The 25,314-nt window shown below is 31.1% G+C and overlaps 1 protein-coding gene across 1 annotated transcript in view; it reads right to left on the bottom strand.

Annotated features, from left to right (window-relative positions):
- LOC126747393 (uncharacterized) overlaps positions 1 to 25,090 on the bottom strand; it is a 58,149-nt gene extending 33,059 nt beyond the window's left edge. Inside the window, exon 1 of the mRNA XM_050455979.1 lies at positions 24,785 to 25,090. Within this exon, the coding sequence (XP_050311936.1) occupies positions 24,785 to 24,983 (199 nt within the window). The 5' untranslated portion in view covers positions 24,984 to 25,090. The remainder of the gene's footprint in view (positions 1 to 24,784) is intronic.
- Between the last annotated feature and the right edge of the window lie 224 nt (positions 25,091 to 25,314).

Here is a 25,314-nt window from a genome sequence, read left to right as displayed (position 1 = left end):
TATATTTTATTTAATCTTTTAACAAGCGTGTACAACTGTTAATTTTTATTGTATAACTAAATGAATTTTTCGCTATAATCTCTTATAATATACTACTATATTTTGTAAATATTTCTTCTTTCATTTCTGAGACCCAGGCCTATGTATCTAGTAGGAAATATATGAATATTTCAGAAATTATAGTACGCAAATAGAAAAAATGGCAAATCGAGGACTTTATTTTATATGGGACGAAAAAAGTTCCGATTTAACACGTTCTGAATCTGCCTACTATATTTTCTGAAAGAATCACACATTGCCCACTAATTTTAAGTGCACGGTATAGTAGAGCAAAATTCAAATTTGGTGCCATAATCATAAACCCATGTTCACTTCCAGTTAGTACTACTCCTCGACATTCAGAGGGCTCAACAGTCACTTGGCATTCAGTGTTCTACTGGTTCTTATGAGAGTTTCCATCTAAGTATTAATATAAACTTAATACTGGTAAATCAGATCCAACAATATCACTTAAGGCCATTAATGAGTTTTCCACTGTGAGATAGTCCTATGCCAAATTTATATTATGTTTAATATTGCTTTCTTTCTTTCTGGGCTTTGAAATCTGCTCAAACTGCTTATCGGACGTTAAGTTTATAGGTATATGCGGAAAATATTATGACTATATGATTCGCATATTTTATTATTCTTGCTCAAACCTATTTCTTTATTTACCTTCCAATAATAAACACTTTGTTAGTTGCATTTGAATGTTTTTACTGCCATAGGTAATATTAAGAATTTAATTGATGTCAACAAAAATAAAAATAAATCTACATTAATTTCAAGAATTTGTATTAAAAAGCTTCAAGGCCTCGATCGATGAATCCAAAATTACATTAAAAACGAATGAAATGAATAAAAAATTAAAAGAACCCAAAATGTATTTTACTGATTAAAAATCGGATTTCTCATTCCAAGATTGATCAATATTTACCATCTTGCTATCTGATTGTCAGTAACCCTTCATTTTACATTAAATGTTCTTGCTACCAAACTATTAAATAATAAGACTCAACAATAATCTTTTTCTTATTAGTTTTTTTCGACTTAAATCCATAATCTATCAACATTCTTGATTGATCTTGAGCATGTGGATAATCTGGCGGTTCAACTTGCGAAGAACTTATATCTACTACGGAAAAAAAAGCTTTCATTTTATAGGACACAGTTCGCTCAGCCTACTTTGCAGTGGTTCAGTCTTGGATGGTCTTTACGGTTCTTGTATGGGGACATGATCCTGAGGCATCTTATATATTCGGCCTCCAAGACAAAGCTTTTAGAAATGAGGTGGAGCTGAGCTGTGCTTAGGACCGTAGAGAAGTATTTAAGACATTAACAAATTTTACAAATATAAAAAGATATAAAATCAATATTAAGGTCAATCAAATTATACATGGTTATCTTACAAAATAGAGGGTGGATGCTGTAATGCCTTATAAGAAGTTGAAAATATGCCAAACAGGACATAGATACTAGAGTTACTGCTCAATCATTCTATTCGTATGATTTAATACTTTGCTAACAGATTTTGTTCGAAGTCTTTGATTAAAAACTGTTCTTAACAAACACTCTTTTTCGTAAATATTAAATGGTAACGAAATAATGAAAAACGATTACACTGTAGAACATGTTTTTATTTACCTCAATCTTAGTGCAGATTTTAACGTATTTTAACAATTAAGTATTGAGTACGATTTAATTATTGAGTTTAAATTTGACTTGTCAGTTGCAGTTTTCAAACGAATTTAGTAAATTAAAATTTATTGCAGTTCATTTGTGGTACGGTATAATATTAGTAATCAAATAGTGAAAAGCTACTCTCGCCTTAATTGTGTGAGCCCCAAATAAACATTTTTTAATTCTATTCCCATTGTCTGAGTAAAACATTCCTAACTACGCTCGATATTTTATACTTGTCGAGTTACTCTACAATTATAAAATATCGGATTTGGGAAAAATCGAGTTTTGGATGTATGCCAAATTTCGTAATGGGAGCCATAATGGAAGCCAAAACCATAATTGGAGCTGCAAGAAATGCAAACAACCCTTGTGTTCGTAAGAAGTTAGGGAAATATTCTAATAAAATTTGAATACTTTTAGGGCCTCTGTAAATATGTATTATGTATTAAATATTCCAATGTATCATCCAGTGAAATACCTACTCTTATATTTTCTAACAGAACAATACCAGATATTTGCAAACTGTATGCCTCAAAGATCATGGATGTTCTCATCTGCTTAATCGCGTCATCCTGCTTGAAGTTGATTAAGTTATTTATTAAGATTAAGAAAGAGATTAAGATTAAGATTAAGATTGAGAAAGTTATTAATACCCTTCATTCATTGAGTGACTTAGTTTGAGTTTAGGAGATGAATGCTGATCTGCATAAGATCAAGACTGGATTCGACTCTATCTCTATCTGACCTATTTCTTTCAAATTCTGATAGCACAAATATTGCTGCAGAGCCTGTAAGTGTGAACGGCAGTGATATAGTATTAAACGAGATGGCTGTCTGAAACCCTTAGAACCCTAATTTTTTATTATTTATATTTTAGATTTCATTTTTATTTAAAAAACTGCCTTTACCATTTTTATGCTGACGATGCTCAGTTGTATTACTCTTTTCTGCCAGAAGATGCTAAAAATACGGAAGCAAAAATTAATCAAGACTTACAAGCCATATGCGACATTTCTTCAAAACATTTTCTAAAATTAAATCCTTCTAAGTCGTCTGTAATGTTTATGGGTAGTAAACAAAAAATTAACTATATTTTAAACAGCAACACTATTAATATTAAGATGGGTGATGCTAATATTTCTGTTGTAGATAATTGCAAAAGTTTGGGCTTAATAGTGGATAGTGATTTGCGATTTCTGAGCTGAAGTGGTTAAATATGCAAAATTGTAGGGTTGCTCATTCACTTACTTTTTTTTATAAAATTCTTAAATACCGTAGTCCACCTTATCTATACCTTAAGATTACTTTTAGAAATAATGTTCACCATTTGGGCTTAAGAAGAAACACAATTCATATTCCAAGACATAAGACTCAATTATTTAAAAGGTCCTTTTCCTATAATTTTGCATATCAGATGAACTCTTTGGGCATACATTTTGAGTTGGATTTGGTGTCTGTTCAGACTTTTCACAGAGGAATGATGGTGCGTCTGATGAGTCAGCAGCTATCTGCGTAAAATATTGAAGGGTCAATATTGTTAGTTTGGGTATGGGTGAAAACTAAAAATCTGTGTTTAGTGTGGGTAACTAATGTGTGTGTTTTTTTTATGAGAGGTACTATGGTAATGTTCTAAATTTTTTGGGTAGATGTGTATAATTAAACTTAATCTGCTACAAGCACTTCTAAATTTTTTTAGTTAGTTTTTTAAAGTTTTGGCCACAATGTTAAAGACCAGAATCTGCCTTAGCAGAATTCTGAATTTGTTAGCGTTTTATTTGCATAAAATACTAAATGTGTATTTTTTTATGTAGTTATGATGAGTTTGCAAATAAAAATATTTATTATTTTATTATTAAACAAAAAGTCATATTCCTAATTTTCCAAATAAGGGAGGTACAGGAGGATAAAACTGAGACTCTTGAATTGTTTTTGTCCCAGCTAACTAAGAGTCCTTTGGAAATTAATTACATTACCAGAATTGGCAGGAAAACCAGAAATGCCTTTCATTTTATGAGAATCAGACTTAGAGGAAGTACGCAAGGTGCCTCCAAATAAGAGAAACCTGAATATATCTAATAGTTTTTGTAGATGCTGACCTGACCAGTCAGCAACGCCAAAATCTAAACAAAACTAGATAAGATAAGAGATAAAAGACAGGCTAAAAGAAGTTAAGAAGTATCTTACGATTAAGTATACCTATGAAGTTCAAAGAATAAAGTAAAAAAACTTATAGGTGCTCCTTCAGGCTTAGTAGTCTATTGACTTGCGTATTCTATCCGCACCACCTAATGTACGTACAACATTTACAGAAAGGATAGGTCTTGCAGTATCAGTTCACTTTCTAGTGGAGGTGGAGTACTCATAGCAGTACATACGAGCATCAAAAATACTGATTCTTAGCTAGACCTGTAGTTCAATACTAATAGTAATCTTAAAATATGCTTAACTAAAGAAGTGAATATGTTGCATTGGATAGGTAACATCCACCCCTAAAATTTAATCTTGCTCATCTTTTTATACAAGAAACACTGAACTTGAGACAATTGACTGTAATGCTGTTTCAATTTTTATGACATGTTTTGTTTGGAATGAATTATTTTTAAATAAATCCATTAACGATAAATTTGTGATCTTAAAAAGACATTCATTGAAGAAGTTTCCTATTTTACTTTTGATGCCTAGCTCATTTTAAAAAACTTCAAAATGGCGGTACAACCTGAGAAACGCCATTTTGGAAAATAAAATTAAATAGAAATGGGAGTCATGCAATACATCAGAAAATTTAGGATTTTTATATAAACGCATTTAAAAGATAAAAGGGGAAGGATAATAAAGGGCCGCACTGTATACTAAACCCTGTTCGCCGCTTATTTTAATGAAATGTATAGCCAGAAAGTTTGTCATTTCTAATACCTATACAGAGTTGTCTCGATGGTTTCTTGAGGGCGTTCAGCTTTTTATTAGCACGGTCTCTGTTTTTCATCATCAATTTATATTGTTTTATCTTTATTTTTTCCTACTGAAAGACCAGTTACATAACATCAAATCATAAAAATGCTGACAATTCCCAAGTCTATCAGGATACTAAATACCATTCCTCAGATGTTTGAAAGGTTCATCTACGATAGTCCTATGGTTGGAACCTTTGGTGTGACGCTCAAATTACGAGACAGATTTACCACTAATCAAAACTCTTTATTTTTACTCTCGACACGCGTTTCGTTAACGATATTAGCATCTTCGGAAGAAGATTAAAACTAAACTAAAACTAAATCTTCTTATATACTAATGATGTAACTAACAGAGCGGAAAAGGCAACGAAGCCTAACCAAACAAATGTTAAACACTAACTAAACTATATAATTGACTATTAGGGATTGGACCTTAATCCCTGTTAAGAATGTTTTTTTTGATTTTTAAATATTGCTAAACTTTCGTATGCATCTAATTTTCTATTATTATTAACTGGTTTAAGTTATTTTAAGTTGACATGAAAAGTCACATAACTGTGAATGACAATTAAGGTCCTAACGGACTCTCAATTCCTGTACTCATACGCGCAACTATTGGCGGATATGCCATTCATATACCCTTAAAACAGACCCGTCAAGTTATTTTCTTTCATAGCCTTGCACATAGAAACAACTATAGCTTTAACTTATGCCTGATAAAGACAGCAAGACTGGCAAACTAAAACTCAGCCTGCCAGATACAGAAATAATAATAAAGCATTTCTATCCCTTTTTTAAAATTGTCAGTTGTCTTGTGCTCTAAATAATACCTAACTTGTCATGGGCACTACCAACTCATAAAAATATGAAACGTCTTTTTTTGTTGACTAGTTTTTCTAAATTTATTTATTATTTACTTTCACATTTAAATTATTTACAGCCCTACTATTATGTCAATATCCAAACTCTCAACCTAACCCGTACTATGTTCCACTTGATGAAAATCAATACAAATGATCACGGACTCTAGCCACTATACATCATAGGGTATGTACCGTTTTCAACTGTCAGTACAGGATTGTAGGATTGTAATGCGCTGATTTTACTGTGATTTGTCGTTCCGATTTTATACAGCGTGCTGTTTTGTTCCAAAAAAGGAACAGTTTTCAGCACTGTTTTCACAACCACAACATAACCTATAAAACCAAATTACCTGTTTCTGTTTTGTTTTCCGGTACGGTGTTTTGCTTTATTAAAACCAGCCCACATTTGTTAATAAAATAAATATGACTGAAAAAAGCAAGATGGTAAGAATAATAGACGCAGAAAATAATTTTTTACGTAAACAAGAAGATTCAAGAAATCAACATCAACAACACTTCTGGCAGTTTTGACATTACCCCACTATTTTACTGTCCCTACAGTAGCTTTTATCCTCAGTCAATCCAGTAAAGATTAATGATGCCACAGTGACGTCACTGACGCTTTTATGACGTCTTTCAGTACTGAATCAGTAAACTGAAACAAATATCGGAACGACGTCCAGTAAATTCAGTACTGACAGTTGATAACGGTACATACCCATAGACAGATGCCTTGTCATATGTCACTCGGTTAAAAGACGTTTTTTAACAGGAACGGTTTCTTCCTTTTCACTTTGGGGGCAGGTAAAAGCACATGTTTGAAACTTTTATGCTGAAAATCGGAATCGTATGTCGGCCATCTTATGTATAAGCATAAGTATAATAAATCCTACGATGTAAAGAATCCTCTGTGATGTTAAGTTGTATTGTATAACTTGTGTTATATTAGCCTATAGACCTTACTTTATCTTAGATAGGTATGTAATTGCGATTTTTAATTTATTTTATTCTTAAATAAATAAATAAATAAATAAATAAAAGTCAATTCCACACATTTTGCTATGCTGCACAGACAAATTTTTTTCAAAAAAACTTTTATTAAAGGTATGACAATACCTACTATTAGGGCTACTATAGGGGGCTACTATTAAAGATTATAAAGTTGGAGAGGTTGAGGTAGAATGGTAACTGTAAACACATTAGCTCTTACATTATTTTGTTTCCCCATCTGTATTTTATAAATTGTTATCAACGATTTTTTTTTGGATGTATAGATTTATAGAAAACTTTCAAATTACCACTCTGTATGCTTATAGATTTATTGACAACAAGAAAAGCATAACAGTAAGAAAGCCAAGGGCAATTTGACAAAAAAGCTGGATTTACACATCACTTGTCTTCATCAGAACAAGGTGAGACGAAAGTCAAGGGAACCAAAATCTATATTATTGTGATGAATTTTTATACCAAAATGTACCTATTTTATTAAGTATATCCAAAAATTAAATAAGTCTGGGACAAAATTGTCTTTTAAAAATAGAAATAAAATATGTCTTTTAAACTTAATCACTCATTAATAGTAAAATGAATCTTAGGAATAGTTTATCATATACGCAATTATTGAAAGGTCCTTACAAATATTAGATCTATTAGTTAAATACTGAAATAGAATTAAAGTTATCAGTTAAAAACTAAATATTTCAATGAAAATTAATGATATTAAAATGTATAATAGTATATAAAATCCTTTGCGATAAATTGTATATGGGTCAAACTTATAGACCATTACTAAAACCAATCAATGAATATAAATTCTACATTAAACACAATGATTTCTATCAACTTAAAACACATTATGCGTTTGACAATAACCATCGATTTTATTGGGCTGCTTCTTCAATTTTAACTAAAGAAACAATTTTGGAATTACGTAAAATAAAAGAAAGTGCATTTATATTGTTAAATTGACATAATTGCAAATTCACTTGTTAAGTTAATTTTAATAGTACATTCGGATTCTAATGCTGAAAAAGAATTAGAACAGAGCATTCTTGAAATAAATTAGTATGTAATGTGTTTTTTTTGTCATGTAACTTCTTACGTGCTAAATATTAATCTTATAATTTCAATTTAGAATATCCTAGATTTATGAAGTATCAGAATCACATTAGACATCAAAATCATTTTTCATTAAAATGTCCCTTGCTCTCCGCTAGGACGAATATAGTTTCCTCTCCTAAGAGCTGCCCTTATTGGTGTATCCTTTCTGGTAGATACTTACTACTGATAGACTTCCTGAAGATAAACATTGAAACTATTGGGAGGAAGACATCGATGTCTGCTGGACTTATTTCGGTACTATTATAAGCTGGTTGATACTTGATGTAGATTTTAACTCCCCTAAGGTTTTGTGTATTCTTTTTACCGAAAAAACTGAGAACCTCGCAAGTGACAGGTGGCGTTACTCAAACCGCCATCTTTGGTGCTCACATTATTCTCTTTATATTTTCCGCGAATATCAATATTAGTTTATTATTATTTCCTTTCACAGTACTCGCTTGGTTTGTAAAATGTAGTTTCGAAAAGCAAAGCAGTTTCACCAAATACCTCCAAGAATCCGCTGTTTCCCGAGTTCCCCTTGCAGTCACTAAAAAGGAGAAAGGGTGAACAAGGATTCTTCAATATTCTAAAATTTCGAATATTAACCACTTCTACCTACTTCTAGTACACGGAACCACAATAGACTAGCGGAATATCAACATACGATTAGGTCGGAGGTCGCGACAACACAGATATTCAAAACAAAATCCCAAAAGTCTATAAAAAATTTTTTTGCAAATGAAATCAGATACCTTATCCATCATAAGCAGAGAAATACAGACTCGTTGACACTTTGCCTTATGGAGAAGCAGCAAAGATTTTTAGAAAATAATGCACTCCCAAAGATTTAAAAATTAGAATAACGGTAAATCTCTCATATACCGATTACAAGCAATCTGCCAATTTTATTTCTTTAAAAATAATATAATGCTTTATTGTCAAAAAATTTTACAATTTGTAGACAAAGCCTAAGTAAAAATAGAAGAATACACATAGAAAGAAAACAAACATACAAAAGTTTATAAAATTTAACAAAATTATATGAGGTGAAAATACAAACAATAAATAAATAAATTAGTATACACGGTCAAAAGGTAAACAAATCAATAATATATAGCAACACAAGGGCGCACAATAAAATATAAAAAAAAAATTATTTTAGTTTTAATTAAAAAGTGTGTGGAAAATTAAATTTAAGTAAGAATAAAAAAGTCGCTTACTGCAGACAAGGCTCTCTCCAGTAAGTAAGATTTTAATGCTTTGCGAAATGAGGGAAAGGAAGGTATGGACTTTATTTCTAATGGCAGATAATTGTGCATTTTTTTTGTGTTATACAGAATCGATTTTTTGACTAGCTGTTAGCGAGGGGTTGGATGATAAAGATCATGCTCTGCGTTTCTGAGTGAGTAACTGTGAAGTGGCCCTTCTGAAGTAGCTGTAGCGTGCTTACGGATTAAACAAATAGATTCAAATATGAATAAGGAAGGAAGTGTTAAAATATTGAATCTTTTAAAGAAATCCTGGCAGTGGGTTTTACTGTTTAGCCTAAGTGAGTAACGAACAGCTCTATTTTAAAGCTTAAAAATACGTTCAAATTGATGAGTAACGCAACACGTACTTTAGAATGAAAGGGCATAATGGAGATGCGACTCAAAAAGGGCATAATACACTGTTTTTCAGCTAAGAAAGAATCTACTTCTAATTAGGAAAGAAAATACTGACTAGCAATTTTTTTAAATTATATTTTTAGCTGATGTACGTAGGCCTTTTGCGATCCACGGCTTATGTTTTTTTAAATTTGATAGGCTTAAGAGGAAAGGATTTAAACCCTAAACTAGATAATGTTTTTATAAAGGAAGAGAATTCGGTATCAACATCTCCAGAGAGAACATTTCAGTCAGTTGTTTGACAGAGGCTCTTGAAATTTAAAAAATTTTTGTTATAAAAAATAGGGCTCAATTTTCGCGAGGAATTTTTGCCTGTGTTTGACGATGACACAAAGTTTGTCAATACTGCTTCATGGCCAGAGAAACCTAAACTTAAGACAGTACTGTCAACGAGTCCTAGATCGAAAGATGAAACTACATAATCTATGGTGCTGGAGCTAGTTTTAGAAATTCTAGTTAGTGAGTTAATATGCATGACTATAGCAAATGACTTGAAAATCGGAAATCAAATGGAGAGATTCTTGTGAAGCACACGCACTCGAAAAATCAATGTTAAAATCGTCACATAAAATTAATTTGCTTTTTAAAGATAAGGCCTTAAGCAAGCTCAGTAATTCCTGAAAGAGTTCTGTAAACACAAACAATTTTCGTAATAAATCTTATGATAGATAATAGAAAATTCGAATACTTTTTCAGATAGCAGATTATCAAACTTGGTAACTGTTCATTCATCATTATTAGTAGACATTATTATGGTACCTCCATGAGATAAATTACTTTCTTAAAATCTAGCGATTGTTGTATAATTTTTAACAAAAACAGATTCATCAACATTTAATCAATGTTCACTAATGGAAATAATGTCTGAAAAATTACGCTTTTCTAGAAGAAGAAATAATTCATCTGTTTTGTGTCTTAAGGACTGAATATTTATAAGAAAGAAACTAAGCTTGCTCTTAACCAAATTTATAGAGGATACTGGATCCTCTGATCGCTTCATACTAACGAACATTTTTTGTTTCTATTTGGAGAACTACTAGAATAGTAATTGCTATGGCCTTCCCTAATTTTTTGCAGGCGTAGAAGTTTGTCAGATCAAAAGTAGGAACTAAGGGCAGCCAGATCAGCATCCACTTCAGCTTTATTTATCTCATAGGCGTCGTGAAAGCGATAATATAACTTACGAAGGGAACCGACGTCACTCGGTAGGCTCTCATATGCTAATGCCAGTTTGATGCTAGTACAAGTGTGTTCTTCAAAGCAGACATTAGAGGGTTGGTTGTAAAGATAGGCAAAAAACAGCCTAAGAGGTTTTAATATTGACGGACCTCTTATTCTTGCTAAGTAAGTTAATAAGTTCTTTTCTGCATAGCGCCAGATTGGATTGCTGAGTTGGCGCGGGCATGGGTTTGCAGAATTTAAAGCTGGTGACATCATCCATAAGGGTGATGAAGAAGGTGCATAATATTTATTGCCAACTAAAGTGCCTGCTGGCCACATGCTAAGACATTTGTCTTTTACGCCAACTTTAAATTTGGAGTAGGAATTGTCCTTATTTTTTAGCATAGAGAAGCAAAGAATGAAGTTGGTTATTCCTAGTTTTTCCTTTACATAATGTGCAATTTAATTTGTTGAGTAAGAAGGTGGTATTTTAGACACTACTACGTAATGCCAGTCATCTAATTTGAGAGATTTAGGTGTCGGTGGAATAAACACTTTTTCTGAAGGAGCAACTTTTGGGACTTGGTTGTTAGAGTTGCATGTCTGGATGCAAACCGACCTTTTTACAACGGGTTTGCAGACATTCTCCTTTTTGGCCACCGCCGCCATTAATTTTTCCAACCAAACCAAATAGCCTAGATTTTTTTTTATGGCATTACTTTAAAATATTGTAATTGTAAAACAATGTGTTGTTTTATTATATGTAAATTGTCATATTAAAAGAACTAATTATTTACTGACAGATGTGAACTAAACATAAGGCGAGTTCGTAGTTCTATAAGGAGAATAACAGAAGCCAGCAAAGGAATGAGAAATATTTCCAACCTCTGTTGTAAATAGTCTGGCAATGCTACCAGAAAAAAAGGGGCACAAGATCCCATGTTACTTGGACTAAAAAAGATCCTGGGAAAGTGACGAATAGGGTAATTGCGGAAAGCACTAGCCACCGTTCAAGGGTATGCAATGCTCTTAATTTAGCCCTTTAGTTACATATGGCGCTGTCAATTTTTTTTTTTTTTACAAACTTGTCAACTCTGATATCGCACATGGTATATCAGATATAAATATACTCGTTGCATAGACAAGAAATAAAAAATCTTTTTGGGCTCGTCATTGAAAATGCACTAATCTCCCTACCTGCGTACTGTGGGACGAGCCCAGACTCCCAGAGAGAACACTCAAAATAACCTACAGCTATACAAACTTGTGAAAAACTGAGTGGAAACAGTACAGACTAAAATTATACATCACTATCATTCTCAAACATATTCAAAACATTGATCAGCTCAAAAGTGAATTCGATAAGCTCACTAAAAACATTTAACTCATGCGCAACTAACAAACACATTCATTAGGAAACCAAAAGAGAAAAAGCTTTCAAACTACATAAAATATATCGCACATGTAATCCAAAAGTTTCATTATACGAAAAATGTAAATTTTTCAGGAGAGCAATTTAAAGTTTTTGGCAAAATGGAAAGACAAATAACGGTGATTATATTGATAATAAATGAACGATTTTTTTTTATCACAGTGAACGATGTTTTGGCTTTAACCATTTTATTAAACAGAAATGGAAAATAAATTCTTTTATTTGTTTATTTTTTAGTTTTTTGATTTATAGTGTCACTTTTCCATTTATTATATGCAATATTTTTAGAATTTGTCAAAATTTTTCAAACCATAAAATTTAAAAAAAAATAGAAATATGTAGAAAAGCATAATATTATTATATTAAATGAAACATGAAACATTTATTTTTACACACAACTGCTTGAATAAAAAATGATGTAGGTAGGTACTTCTAAAAAATATTATATCTTAACTACTAACTTAACTTAAACCGACCATCTAAATGACTACTTATGCACTGCGAACTTAACCATAGCTTAAAATTTAAACAATCACTGTTATTTTCCATTCAAATTCATACAAAATAGCTGTCGTTTACGTTTAAATTTTAAACTACGGTTAAATTTACACTGTGCCAATAAAAGTTTACATCACTGCTACAGAAATGGCACTAAAGCCAAATTAATGGCTATAAAAACAACTGCAAAAACAAAAAATTAATTCCTAAAACAAAATATTCAAAAACCTGGTAAATACAACATAAACACAACTTTAAATATGGACCGCTTCCATTATGAAAAAACAAAATATTTTCGTTCGGTAAATTAAATATAGTGGGTAATTATCATTACAAAATATTATTATAAAAGGAGTGTATATAGCATTGAAGTATTAAGGAATCTTCAATAAGACTTTTGATGTCTTGTTTTTTTCGATCGAACAATTTTAATCTTTCTGTGTAAAGCTTATTTAATTAAAAACTTTTGCGATTTTGACGTGTTGAACGACGCGCCGAACAACTAATTTGCTTAAAAGTTTGGTCACTGTATGAAGTTTTGTACTATATTTCAATTTGGGTTTGGCTAAACCGTCACTAAACAAAAAATGTCACTATTGCCCGCCACGAGCGTATTAATATTGCGTAAGCCATAATGACACTTGCGCCATCCAGAGGTCTCTAATGTAATTATTCAAGATATTTTGTATAGTGACACTTTTGGATTACATGTGCGATATGATGAAAGACAAAAATCGCGCACGGAAAAATGGCAAAACAATCCACTTGACGAAGACCGACAAAGAGTCAATGAATTTACCAACAGAATACGCCACGACATAGAAACGTCCAAATACGAATGCTGAATACAAAAACTAGACAGATTTACGAGACAACTCACTGGAAGTAGCAAGAAATCTGTGTAAAAAAGGAGAATTCATCTCAGCCATTAATCAAAATCCCGCGATCACAATGCCAAGAAAACAAAGGCACTTTGCTGCCGTTCACAGTAAAGCCCTAGACACTACCTACATGCACAAATAATAACGGCCACTGCCAAGAAATTCATAGAAAAGAAATAATGCACAAACTTACTTAAACCTCAAAACTAACCCCGGCGAAATAAGGAAAGTCCTCAAGCACATCCAAACAAAGCTTTCGGCTCAGTCACGATCCTCCTCTACAATCTAGTCAGAAATCTAATATGCGTTATCAATGCAATAATGTTAATGCAGCATTTTCCACACAATAATAATCTTAATCCTTAAGCCTGCTAAAACTTTTCCTTATCTATCTTCTATCAGCCCATTTCGCTAATAAATTTCTTAGCCATGCCCACCAAACGCATTCTCCACTCGAGGATTAGCAAAGCAGTGAAAACCTAAACATAATACCCGCAGAGCAGTTTGGCTACAGATCGTGTCATAGCAGCATTCTACTGTCAGCCAAGACTGTTTAGGACATATTATCGGGTGTCAACAGATAATATATTTAAGTTTATATATAACATGATATATAAACTCTTCAAGCTCATTTTCCCCGTCCAGCTAACGTCATTAACCCACTCTTACTCAACGAATCACACTTTATAAGTAGGAATCAAAAACTCTTTCCTCACCCAGAAACTTTACTTGAAGGTGATGTCTCTCAAAGCACCGTCTTATCATCTCTTTTATACATAGTTTACACATTTGACATCCCTAAAAGCCCCCACTAGCAAAATAGCCTAATATGTTGACGACACAAATATTCTTTCCACCCGGCTGCAAAATTTATTATCTCCACACAGCTCTCCCTATTACTCCCCTACTACCAAAAATGGAAACTAAAAATCAATCCCAAAAAACAGATTTAATGATTCTTTCCCGCAAATTCAATTATAGCCGCATTTTTGATCATTATCAATAATACCTTAAATAAAATTGAACCAAAAAGTGAAATATGCTGGGATCTCACTTAATCCCAGACTCATACAATACCTCATTTCTCTTATTCAAAAAGTATTCCTAGACCAATAACAGGTGAGTTTGTGGTTGGGCTCCACCCATTAATAGTACAAAACTCACCCCTGAGCACAGAAAACAAGCTTAAATTATACAAAACCATAAGCGGCGGCATGGCTAAGCATGTCGGAGAAATAATGTAGGCTTCAAACCATACAAAACAAAATTCTTAGATGCACCTCATCATCTCTTTAGCCTAGACTATGGGACTTACATAACGTTGCACGACTGGGACTACATATATAGAATATCAGAAAACTTCTATTCCTACATAGTCCAGGTTTCGGAGATTACCAGACATCTCACTAACGTCCGACATAATCTCCAAAATCTTGTAATGCTCGGCATAATTTAGAAATAGGTATTTCATTATAGATTAAAATGGAAAAGTATCGACGCAAAACTGATAAAAATTTCGTATTAACTACAGATTTAATGAACGAATTAAAGGAAAAATGTATGTAAGGGAAAAGTAATTGATCAATCGCAGAATAGGTTAATAGGTGTTACTGAATCAACTTAAAGCAAAACGTTAAAAACAATTGTTTGGTCGATTTAAAATAGATTTTACTGCAGCAATGGAGAAAGCACTAGCTACTTATTGTAGAACCTAAGATAAAACATTCCATGGGCTCACATTTAAGACACTTGCTGACCTTTTACTAAGATCATTTTTTTTCTTGATCTATGAGGCTTTACTGAACATTTTATTGTGATATGTTATTAGGTTTTCTGGAAATAAATTATTTATGGAAAACTGGGTGCTCTTACCGGCCATCACAATATACGTACATAGGCTTATAATCAAGTCCTTGGTTATCAGTCCAATAAATATTATTGCTTTGCCGGAAATAGCATTGGAATATTGTGTTTTGTAGAGTAGGAAAAACTATCTATTCTATTCTATAATTATTCATTAATCGTAAATTAAGCAACCATTGACATAATCAGCCGGTACTGCAGCAGTGAAATGATAATTCTATTAATATCGACTATATAGACAAACGGTATTTCATTGATAGAAAGTACAAAAAATTGAAATTTTGCAACTAACCGTTAACAAATTTGTTTATTTATTCGTAAGAGAAAGTAATTTTCTTAATTAGTTATAAGAAAAAATAAAGATAGAAAAAGATATTGATGTATATTTAGTGTTTTTACATAACATGATAAAAGATGTACGGGACGTTTAAAAAATATTGCATTTTCATGTTGTTAATTTGCAGAAAATTGCAATTATACACTAGCATTTAAAAAATGCTATAAAACCATAGGTCCATAAAATATCCGGTCTGCTGAATCTATTGGAACCTGAATAGGTGTCATTTTTTAAGTTTTAATTTTTGTCCTGAAGTCCCGTATAAACTCCAAATCTATACCTCCTGATCTGAATCTGAACTCTGCACAAACTCATAACACACTCTAACATTTGCTTTTAGTGAGTTTGTAGCGCTTGAGGTGAGTAAATCTGATGTTTACACAGGTGTTGAGGTTGCTGGGTTTGGGTTCAATGATTTTGCATACGTACGGGGTGCATACGTTTCGGGTTTAACGCCTTTAACGGCTTAGGGTATGTGAGTTTGGGCTGTGTGGACTTTAACATTTTAGAAGTAATGATGTATATCTTTGCAATTGATGCTTTTAAGATTTCCGAGTAGTAAAATAAAGTAAGAATGAATAAAAAACTAAAGATACGAAGAATAATAAAAATATCCAAATTTGGCGTTTTGTTGACGAATACAATCAGAATTTTTTTTTTAATTTACTGAAAATCCTGACGGGCTGATATAATTTTGTAAACGGAAGTTTAGCCAGTCAACAAACATATAGTATATATATTATTATTAATTAAATAATTTATTTTATTATATAAAGAAATATATTTTTTTATCATAATTAATGTGAACAAACTTTGAGAGCACAGAGGTGAAGTAGGCATAAACAGATAAAATGATAAAAATCTAAATGATGTTCATTGAACTCGGAATAAGTGCTTTTTAAATTTTGCTTTAAAAGCATAACAGGACAGATCAGATAAATCGATATTTAAAGAATTTAGTAAGTAAGCATTGTCGGATGTAAAAAAAATATCCTATTTCGCAGACGCCATCCATGTGTATAATCCATGTGTTATATCCCATCAACAAGAATTCTATCTATAATTTTTTATTATTTAAGTTTTCTGAAAGAGTAACTTGCTTTCTCTATAAAGTCTCGTGTTATCTAAACTATCAAAGACTTACAACATCAAGACGTGCTTGGATACTTGAACTTTTTTTATCGAGAAAAAAGCAATGAACAATATAAGAACATTCGTGATTTAAAAATAGCATAACGATGATTGCGTTAATACAGAATTCAAATTCATGCTGGTATAATATTTGCATTGGTTGCATATAAAAAATACTTATAATATTTTTCCATCTGGTTTTTCCTAATATTTTTTTTAAAAGCTAGATGATGCAATTATCAATATTTGAACATATTAGTTTATTATACTTAATGATTGATCATAAATTAAGCATAATGATTTTTGATGATTATTGAGCAAATTATTTTGGTCACAATGTAAAAATTATGTTTTTAAAAATTAAGTTAATTTTTGTAAGATTTGAACGTGCGACCTAAAATTTTGCAAAAGATTCTCGTGATTCCATATTAAATAATTAAAAGAAAATAATAATAATATTCATATTATTATTATAAATAGTGATACGCCGTTTTAATCGCTTATGGTGATGTGAAATGCCATTTATATAATAAAATATGAAAAATTAACGAAAAAACCACAATAGCAAATTATTAAGAATTATTTATTAAGAAGTTACGTTTAACCAAGAATATCAAAAAAAAAGAAAAATTTAGTATTTAGATATTTTAACAGTATCGTTTAGAGCCCAGCATTTGATCTGTATTGTTCTGAAGGTAAAGTATTTTCAGCGGAATGCTTGTTTGCAATAGGTTTGTTCTGTGTTTGTATATTCGCTAAGCAAATCTAGACCGGGTTTGATTCATATGAACATCATCTTAGAATATAAATATATTGGTCAAGTTTAGATATTATCCTCAAAATGTTGTTTACTATGTTGATTTGAAATCTCACTGCTAACCATAATCACCCACTCTTATCATATTCTAGACCTAGACACTTAGGCAGACCTTAATATATGTATGTAAAATGAATATAGGCATTCCGTAGCTTTAATAAAGTTTCTTTATCTTTACTTAGATTTCGTGGCCAACCCAGAACATTCATATTATTTAATACATTCACTATATCACAGTGCTGAGAAGAAGACTCTTACGCAATCTTATTTTCAGGTTCTAAACATATTTTTGCTTAAATATAGATATTTTAACTTGTAGTATGAAGTTTGGACTAAGTTATTTACAAAATAATCAGTCCAGTTTTTAGCCATTTCCATTATTTAGAAAAAATGACACTTAACATAATTATACTTTCAATATTTTTTTCATTTAAATCTAAGTATATATGAGCAATTTATGAGTAGCGAATTTATGAGTAGCAAATTTTAAAATTTTTGAACAAATACAGAAAGCTTACAAAAAAATTAGACGACCTTAAAATATTTTGGACGGATGAATGGATAAGATGAGCTTGATGCTTTGGACTTAAAAACATCAGAGACATGGCAACTACATAAAACATAATTTTATAATGTATAGAAACTTGACAATGTATCTATATAATGGTGGCAAAATAAGACATTCTTAAGAGTAAATGACCGTATTGCCTTTTACATCAAAATAATCAGAAAACTACTAACAATCAAATAGTTCATTCAAAAATAAATATTATACAGTATTGACAGTTTCAACAACCATTAGAAACTACCATATTGAAACTACCAGAATAGATCATTACTCTCAAATATTTAAGGGAATTTTCATTAACAGAAATAGACAAACCGAGATAAAAATTTCAAATATTGTATTAAGTATAAGCACCTAACAAATACATTTACAAATAAAAAGTAGATCAATTTTCTCAGAACCCTTTATATCAAAAATTATATTGTTTATTTATGAAAAAAATTAAAAATTCACTTGTTTTCTCCTTACATCTAAGCAGAATGCCACTTCAGTCCATCCTTTTCATTAGATAATTATTGTCAAAGCACATTAATTTTTTGCCTCCTTAAGCAAAAATGACATTTTACCTTTACATTTTTTCTATTTCGCAGAAAAAAATGTATCCCTTTAGATGTTGCAAACTTAATTTTCACTGGTTTATTCATATTAAGTGTCGTACTAAGGTATAATATCGAGAACAAAAAGATATAAAGATCGCTTGTAGTCTGGCGCAATGCTAATGAAATTAATTTTTAAAAACGAAGCATTTAAAATGTCTGTGATTTTTGTTTTACGAAGCGGAATGAAAGTGTTACTTTCTGTCCGTAAAGCAGAAAAAGTGGCTTAATAACAATTCAGTATAGTTATTTCATATATTTATCATTCTCCAATTTCCTGCGTGTTAAATTACTTGAAATCTTAAATATTACTTTCATACACAGATTTAGATCATGTAGTTCATATGTAAAAAGGATTTGACAAACTTGATTGTGAAAAAAATTTTAATTGTGAAACTTTTTTCCTTGTAGTAGCCTCACAGTATAATACAATATTAATAAGTAGGCTTACCAGTATCTGTTAAAGTCAAACACTGATACAAGGGTCAATTTTTACACCTTTGGATGAAAATGATTTATTAGGATCTATCAGTGACATGATAAATAGCTTCCAATAGTTTTAAAATAAGCCATTAAGTCATAGATCTACTAACTATATATAGGTATAGAATTTTTTAACTTCACATTTCCGTAAAAAACTGGATTTTTGTGTCAGTTTTTTAGGTATTTACTTATTACTAAATATAAAGCTATGGTATTTTTTAGCAGTTAAACAAACATAAAATTCTTTTATACTTTTAATAGCAGTGTGTTTCAAATTGAATCAATCTCACTGCCAAAGCTACGCAAAATCTGTAGACCATACAAGTTTTGGGCTACATCCCAACTACATGGAAGGCAGCCTCCGTAAATACGTATTAAAAATAGGATCAAACGAAAATCTGTAGATTTTTTATAACCTAAATAGACTCTTTGCAGAAATAACCAGAGTAACCCGAGGCTGTTCTCAAGAAGGTACGAACTGATGATTTCTCGTAGTTGATCTAATAGTAATAATAATCAAATGGATGTCAAAGTCAAAGTCAAAGTCAAAAAAGTTTATTACCAAAAAAATAGTTATAAATATAATTAGCTACATGAGAAAATAAAATTGACAATTTTTGGTAAAAGGAACTGCTTCGCGATTATATAAAACCGATAGCGCAATTTGCGTGAAACAGGCCTTGAAAACATTATAAATAAACACAAAAAAAATTCCTAATTAACCTAAAAAAGAACAAAACTAAAACTAAAAAAGGGTAGACACAAAAAACGGCAGAGCAATTTGACTGGCATGCGACGGAAGGTAACAAGAATTGACAAAAAAGAACCACAAAAGAAAGATTGGACAGGCCAGCTTTTCTTTGGTCTTAATTGATTTTGCAGTTTATACTACTATGTATCTACTACTAGTCATACTATTAGGCATCTCGTTGGGAGTCGAGAAGAATTTGCTTAACCTTGGTGTAAAATTTATTAAATGACAAATCTTTAATATTATTTGGCAAGTTATTCCACATTGTAACTCCGACAACCGAGAATGACTTGCGGAAGTTACTTGTTCTATGTTGAGGTATCCTAAAATTTCCAACATTACGAGTATTATGTAAATGCGAGAGAGTAGTAAATAACTTATTTAAATCAGGGGGTTGACCCGACTTTATTATTTTATATATAAAGGCATATATGTGTAATTTTCTTCTCCTTTCCATATTTAAAATAGAATTTATGTTTAAATAAGGTGTGATATGCTCCCGATAGGCAGCGCTATAAGAAAATCTTATACAGCTATTTTGCAATTTTTGTATAGATCTAGAAAGCTCAGATGTTATAGAATTAGAATATACGATATCACCGTAGTCGAGTAAGGAGAGAATGAGGCTATTGCAGAGATAATATTTGGTTTTACTCTTTAAAACATTTTTAAATCTGTACAAATTTCTAAGACGCATATAGCCTATATTTAATTTGTTCTTAATGTGTGTCTCAAAAGAAAGGTTAGAATCTAAAGTCAATCCTAATATTTTCACTTCATTGACAACTGGAATTTTTTCTCCATTAATCTCAATATTTATACTTTCATATAAGTGTCTCAGAATTCCTGACTTACAGCCATATAAAATGATGTTAGATTTAGCAGGGTTAATTTTTAAGTTATGCTCATTGGAAAAATTAACTATGTTTAGTATATCCGATTTAATTTTTTGCTCAGAAATATTAAAATTTAAAAAATTTAATGGCATGTATATTTGAGAATCATCAGCATATTGTTGTAATTTACAATGTTCAATACAGTTAGGCATATCCGCAACATAAATCGAAAATAAAAGAGGTCCCAATATGGAGCCCTGAGGAACACCAACTTCTAAGTCAAGATACGTTGATTGCTCCAAACTTCCATTGTTGGTTTTTAACAACACCGAATGTGATCTATTTTTAAGATAGGAATCAAAAAAAGAAACTGTAGATTCGGAACAACCAAAATATCCCAACTTTGCAAGGAGCATTGAGTGATTTATAGTATCAAATGCTTTGCTAAAATCAAGCACCGCCATGCAAGTACTTTGTTTATGTTCTTCAATAAGTCTTATATTATCTAACATTCCCACCAGACTAGTAGTTGTACTATAATTCCTCCTAAATCCCGATTGCGTATCTGGAAGTATACCAAATAAGTTAACAAAATTATAAAGTTGTTGGTGAATATGCTTTTCTAGAATTTTAGAAACTACTGATAAAATACTTATAGGCCTTATGTCTTTTAGTTCTTTTGGATTAGAGATTTTTGAAATAGGTCTTATAAGTGCTTTTTTCCAGATATCAGGATATACATTTGTAAGAATGCAAGTATTTAAAATGTTTAGAAGTGGTTTTTTACAAAAAGGTAGGCAGAGCTTGATATCATTTATACAAAGTCCGTCAGCTCCTATAGCATTTGATTTTATGGTCTTAATTATACCGTTAACCCTTTCTTCATCAAGAAGACTTAAATTTAATTCTTGAATACTATTATTCCATTTATTTTCATTGTAAAAATTTAATTTGGTTTGTGATATATTATTGTTAATTTGGTTAACGCATTGAGAAAAATAATTATTTAGGGCTTCTGGATTACTAAAATTACAAGGCAGATCGGTATTCTTTAATTTAGTTAGATGTAGTTTATTAGCATTTATCCAAAAATCACGATTTTTTTTTGTAGAAAGTGTGTTAAAATATAATATTTTTTCCCGCTGAATAGCATGTTTTGTATAGTTTCGTAATTGCCTATAATAGTTTAAATTTAACTCAGTTTTATTTTTTTTATATTTTCGCAGTGCTTTATCTCGGAGCTTCATAAGCAATTTAATATTGTCTGTTATCCAAGGAGTAAATGGTTTATTTTTAATATTTTTAGTCTTAATTGGCGCATGTTTATCAACTAAACAAAGTATATTGTTGTTAAAAGCCACAAGTTTATCGTTAACGGAATTTAGGTAATATATACTATCCCAATTAAGTCTTAAAGCGTCATGCTAAAATAAATCCGTATTAATAACACTATAGTTCCTACATTTCATTTTAAAATGTCCCTCTTTACTTTTAGGAAACTCAAGACAACAGAATACTAAGTTGTGATCACTAATGGTTTGTGGCAAAGACAACGAACCGACACCATTTATTGGGAAATGCCTATTTATAATAATGACATCAAGTAGGGTACTTGTATTGTTAGATATATTCCATCTTGTAGGCTCGGTTATTACTTGATTTAAATCAAATGTACTTAAGAGCGCTAAAAATCTGTCAGAAAGTCTACACATGTATTATCTGTGGTTTGCGGACGACTGTATCATATAAGTCAAATACACGAATTGTGTTTCAGAACAATCATAGGATGCACTAAAGATAATTGACAAATGATGCAAGATCAAAGGGTTTGTATGTAAATTTGAATAAACTGCAATAATTTCTATTACAAAGCAAAGGATTTATTCTCAAAAGAAGCTTGTCATATAATTCAATCATCTGACGCAGGAAGGTTACATAAATCCCTGCATAAGGCAACTGTCACCTGTTGCTGCGAAACGCTAGCATGCTTGGGTATCATTAAAGCCATCAGAAAAAATTCCAACAATGGCTATAGAGGTACTGCTGGATCTGCTGCACATAGACATACACACACACACACACACACCTTAATAGAAGCAAATGCAAATTAGTTGGATTGTATTTAATATCGTTTCAGACATGGCCAAAGCTTCATAAAAGCGCAAATAACAGGCACTTTTCGGTAAAAATCACAAATTGGCGAGAATAGAAGAGTAGCATTCCAATAAAATTAAAAAAACCGGTCTATAACACATACGATTTAAATATAATTCCAGATTCAGAAAAATTCATAAAAATCTATACTCTCAAATTTATACTCACACCTTTCGAACCTCAACCCAAAGGTAGTAAGGATAATAGTAGGTCTGCTTACAGGGTACTACAAAATAAACATAAAATACCTAATAACCTTAAAAGTCATAGACAATAAACTTTGCAGAGTCTTTCATGGTAAGAAATTAACCTTGGAATGTGTATGGCATCACTGTGAAGGGCTATGCAGGAATTATGTTTAGGCTTTTGGGAAACCATACGCTAGAACTAAGCATGTACTGGACTAAAATCAGGTCTAATACAGTTCGGGGCTACTTCAATAAATCGCTACTGGTTGTTGTAGCATCCAACTTTTTGCGATAAAGCCAACTCTAATCCCTTAATGTAATCTAATTTACAATTTTCTATAGATCTATATAGAAATATATAGATAGTATAATTTTTATTTAAAAAAATACAAGAAATAATCAAAATCTCACTGTAAAATGCTAAATCTTCTTAAAATGATTAGTAATTTTTAAAAGACATTTAACATTAGAAAATAATTTTGTTTCAGAAAGCTTCTCATAAATGTTATTTTTTATTTGCTGTTTTCAAAGTTCAGTGAAAATCAATATCTTTAATGCAAGATAACAAAATCTGGAAGAGCTTCATCTATGTGAAGTCATATAGTTGTTCTTAAGGAAACATTTTCCAATAAAATTAGAAACTCAGTCAATGGCTCTAAAAATGTAAGGCATTTGACAATTATCAACGACACAAGACCACTTGTACTATTTTTTATGATTTTAATTTGGTAGGAGTTGGCATCCTAGTAATAATGTAAATTATTACTATTATAATAGCCCTTAAAGTAAGAAGGGCAAAATGTTTAATGATTACTGAACAATACAGAAAAAGTTTTATTTTTATACCGAATTTAAATCTTCTATGGAAAACGTTTTTGATACAACTTTATACACCTAAAAGTTAATTTTGTTATAGTTAAAAAAAATTTTTTCACTTTCTTTTATAACAATCTTTTCACCAAAGACTCTCCACTCATCACCACTATTTAAACAACCAAACATATTCATAGAATTTACCATAAAGCTTGCCGTAGACAATTTAACAAAAAGTGTTTAAAATTATTTACCATATTTGTGATACAGGTATGTGAAATAATCTGCTTTTGTTTCTATTTTCTCAAAAACAAAGCAAGATACGAAAACAATTTAGGGGATAAAAAAGTGGCATTTTTAGATATTTAGTCCAAACAAACAAAAATTAAACGTCACAAAAAGAGAAAGTGATATACATTTTTTGTCCATACCGTTTGCTAAGCCGGGACGACCTGAAGATGAACTTTGTTCAGAAAATCTCCTTAAAATGATCTTAATTTCTTTTCACCGTGATTAGGAAACACCCTATATAAATTTTTAAAGCCTCATTAATTTTAGTTTGCCCGATAAAGTTTCTCCAATTTAATGTCTCTGGATGGAAAGGATTTGTATATTTCTAAGCCTCTTAAATTGTGTTTAAATTGTAACTAGTAGCATCGTACTATAGATTTGCAATATTGTAGTAGTAGGGCTTATAAAGCTTCTGCTATTTAAAGAACTTTAAAGACAATTAGTTAAACCATTGTTACCTTATTATATTGTTGTATCTGATAATGCTATAAGGCAAAATATGTAATAACTTAAATTAAATTTAAATCTTCTTAACCAAACATTGCATAAAATTACATTCTTGGTGTTATTCGATTCGAGACATTAATTTACTGGAAAAGCGTACAACAATTAGCGCGGGAAAGTCAAAAAATCAAAACTGACAGAAAATTAACTTAATCTCATTCAGTGTGTATAACTTACGTTTCAAATCGACTCCCTCTGGTGGACACGGCCCTTTATTCAACAAACATGCCGAATAATAATTAACCATCCTACGATTATTTAAAATCGCCTCCACATCGATATGGTCATATTTACTAGCGTAGTACTGCACTGCCGGTGCTGCACCGGTCAACTTCAAAATTATTCCGATTAAGACCGATGAAATAATGAAAACCATTTTGACAGTACCACAAACCTACATTTAAAAAATTGGTAATCAAATATCGTATGTATGTTTACGCGAAGAACTGTCGATCGAGAATGCATGCGGTACTTTTACATTTTGCGAGGTCGGTTGTCTTTATTATGAATGCGGTGCTATAGTGGAAGTACCACCGGGGCCAAGATGTTGTTATTTTGATCTGCAAATAAAATCATAATTATCTCTTGTCTTCCTGTCTTTGTTTTGAGATTTATCATGCAGAATTTGATCAGACCTGATATAATTTACGTAGTATAATCCAACTAATAGACGAAGTTTTACGTATTTTATGTACGTATTATAATTA

Source organism: Anthonomus grandis, chromosome 2 (assembly GCF_022605725.1).
Source record: "Anthonomus grandis grandis chromosome 2, icAntGran1.3, whole genome shotgun sequence".
NCBI classification, from domain to species: Eukaryota; Metazoa; Arthropoda; class Insecta; order Coleoptera; family Curculionidae; genus Anthonomus; species Anthonomus grandis.
This window is presented reverse-complemented; position numbering and strand designations above follow the sequence as displayed.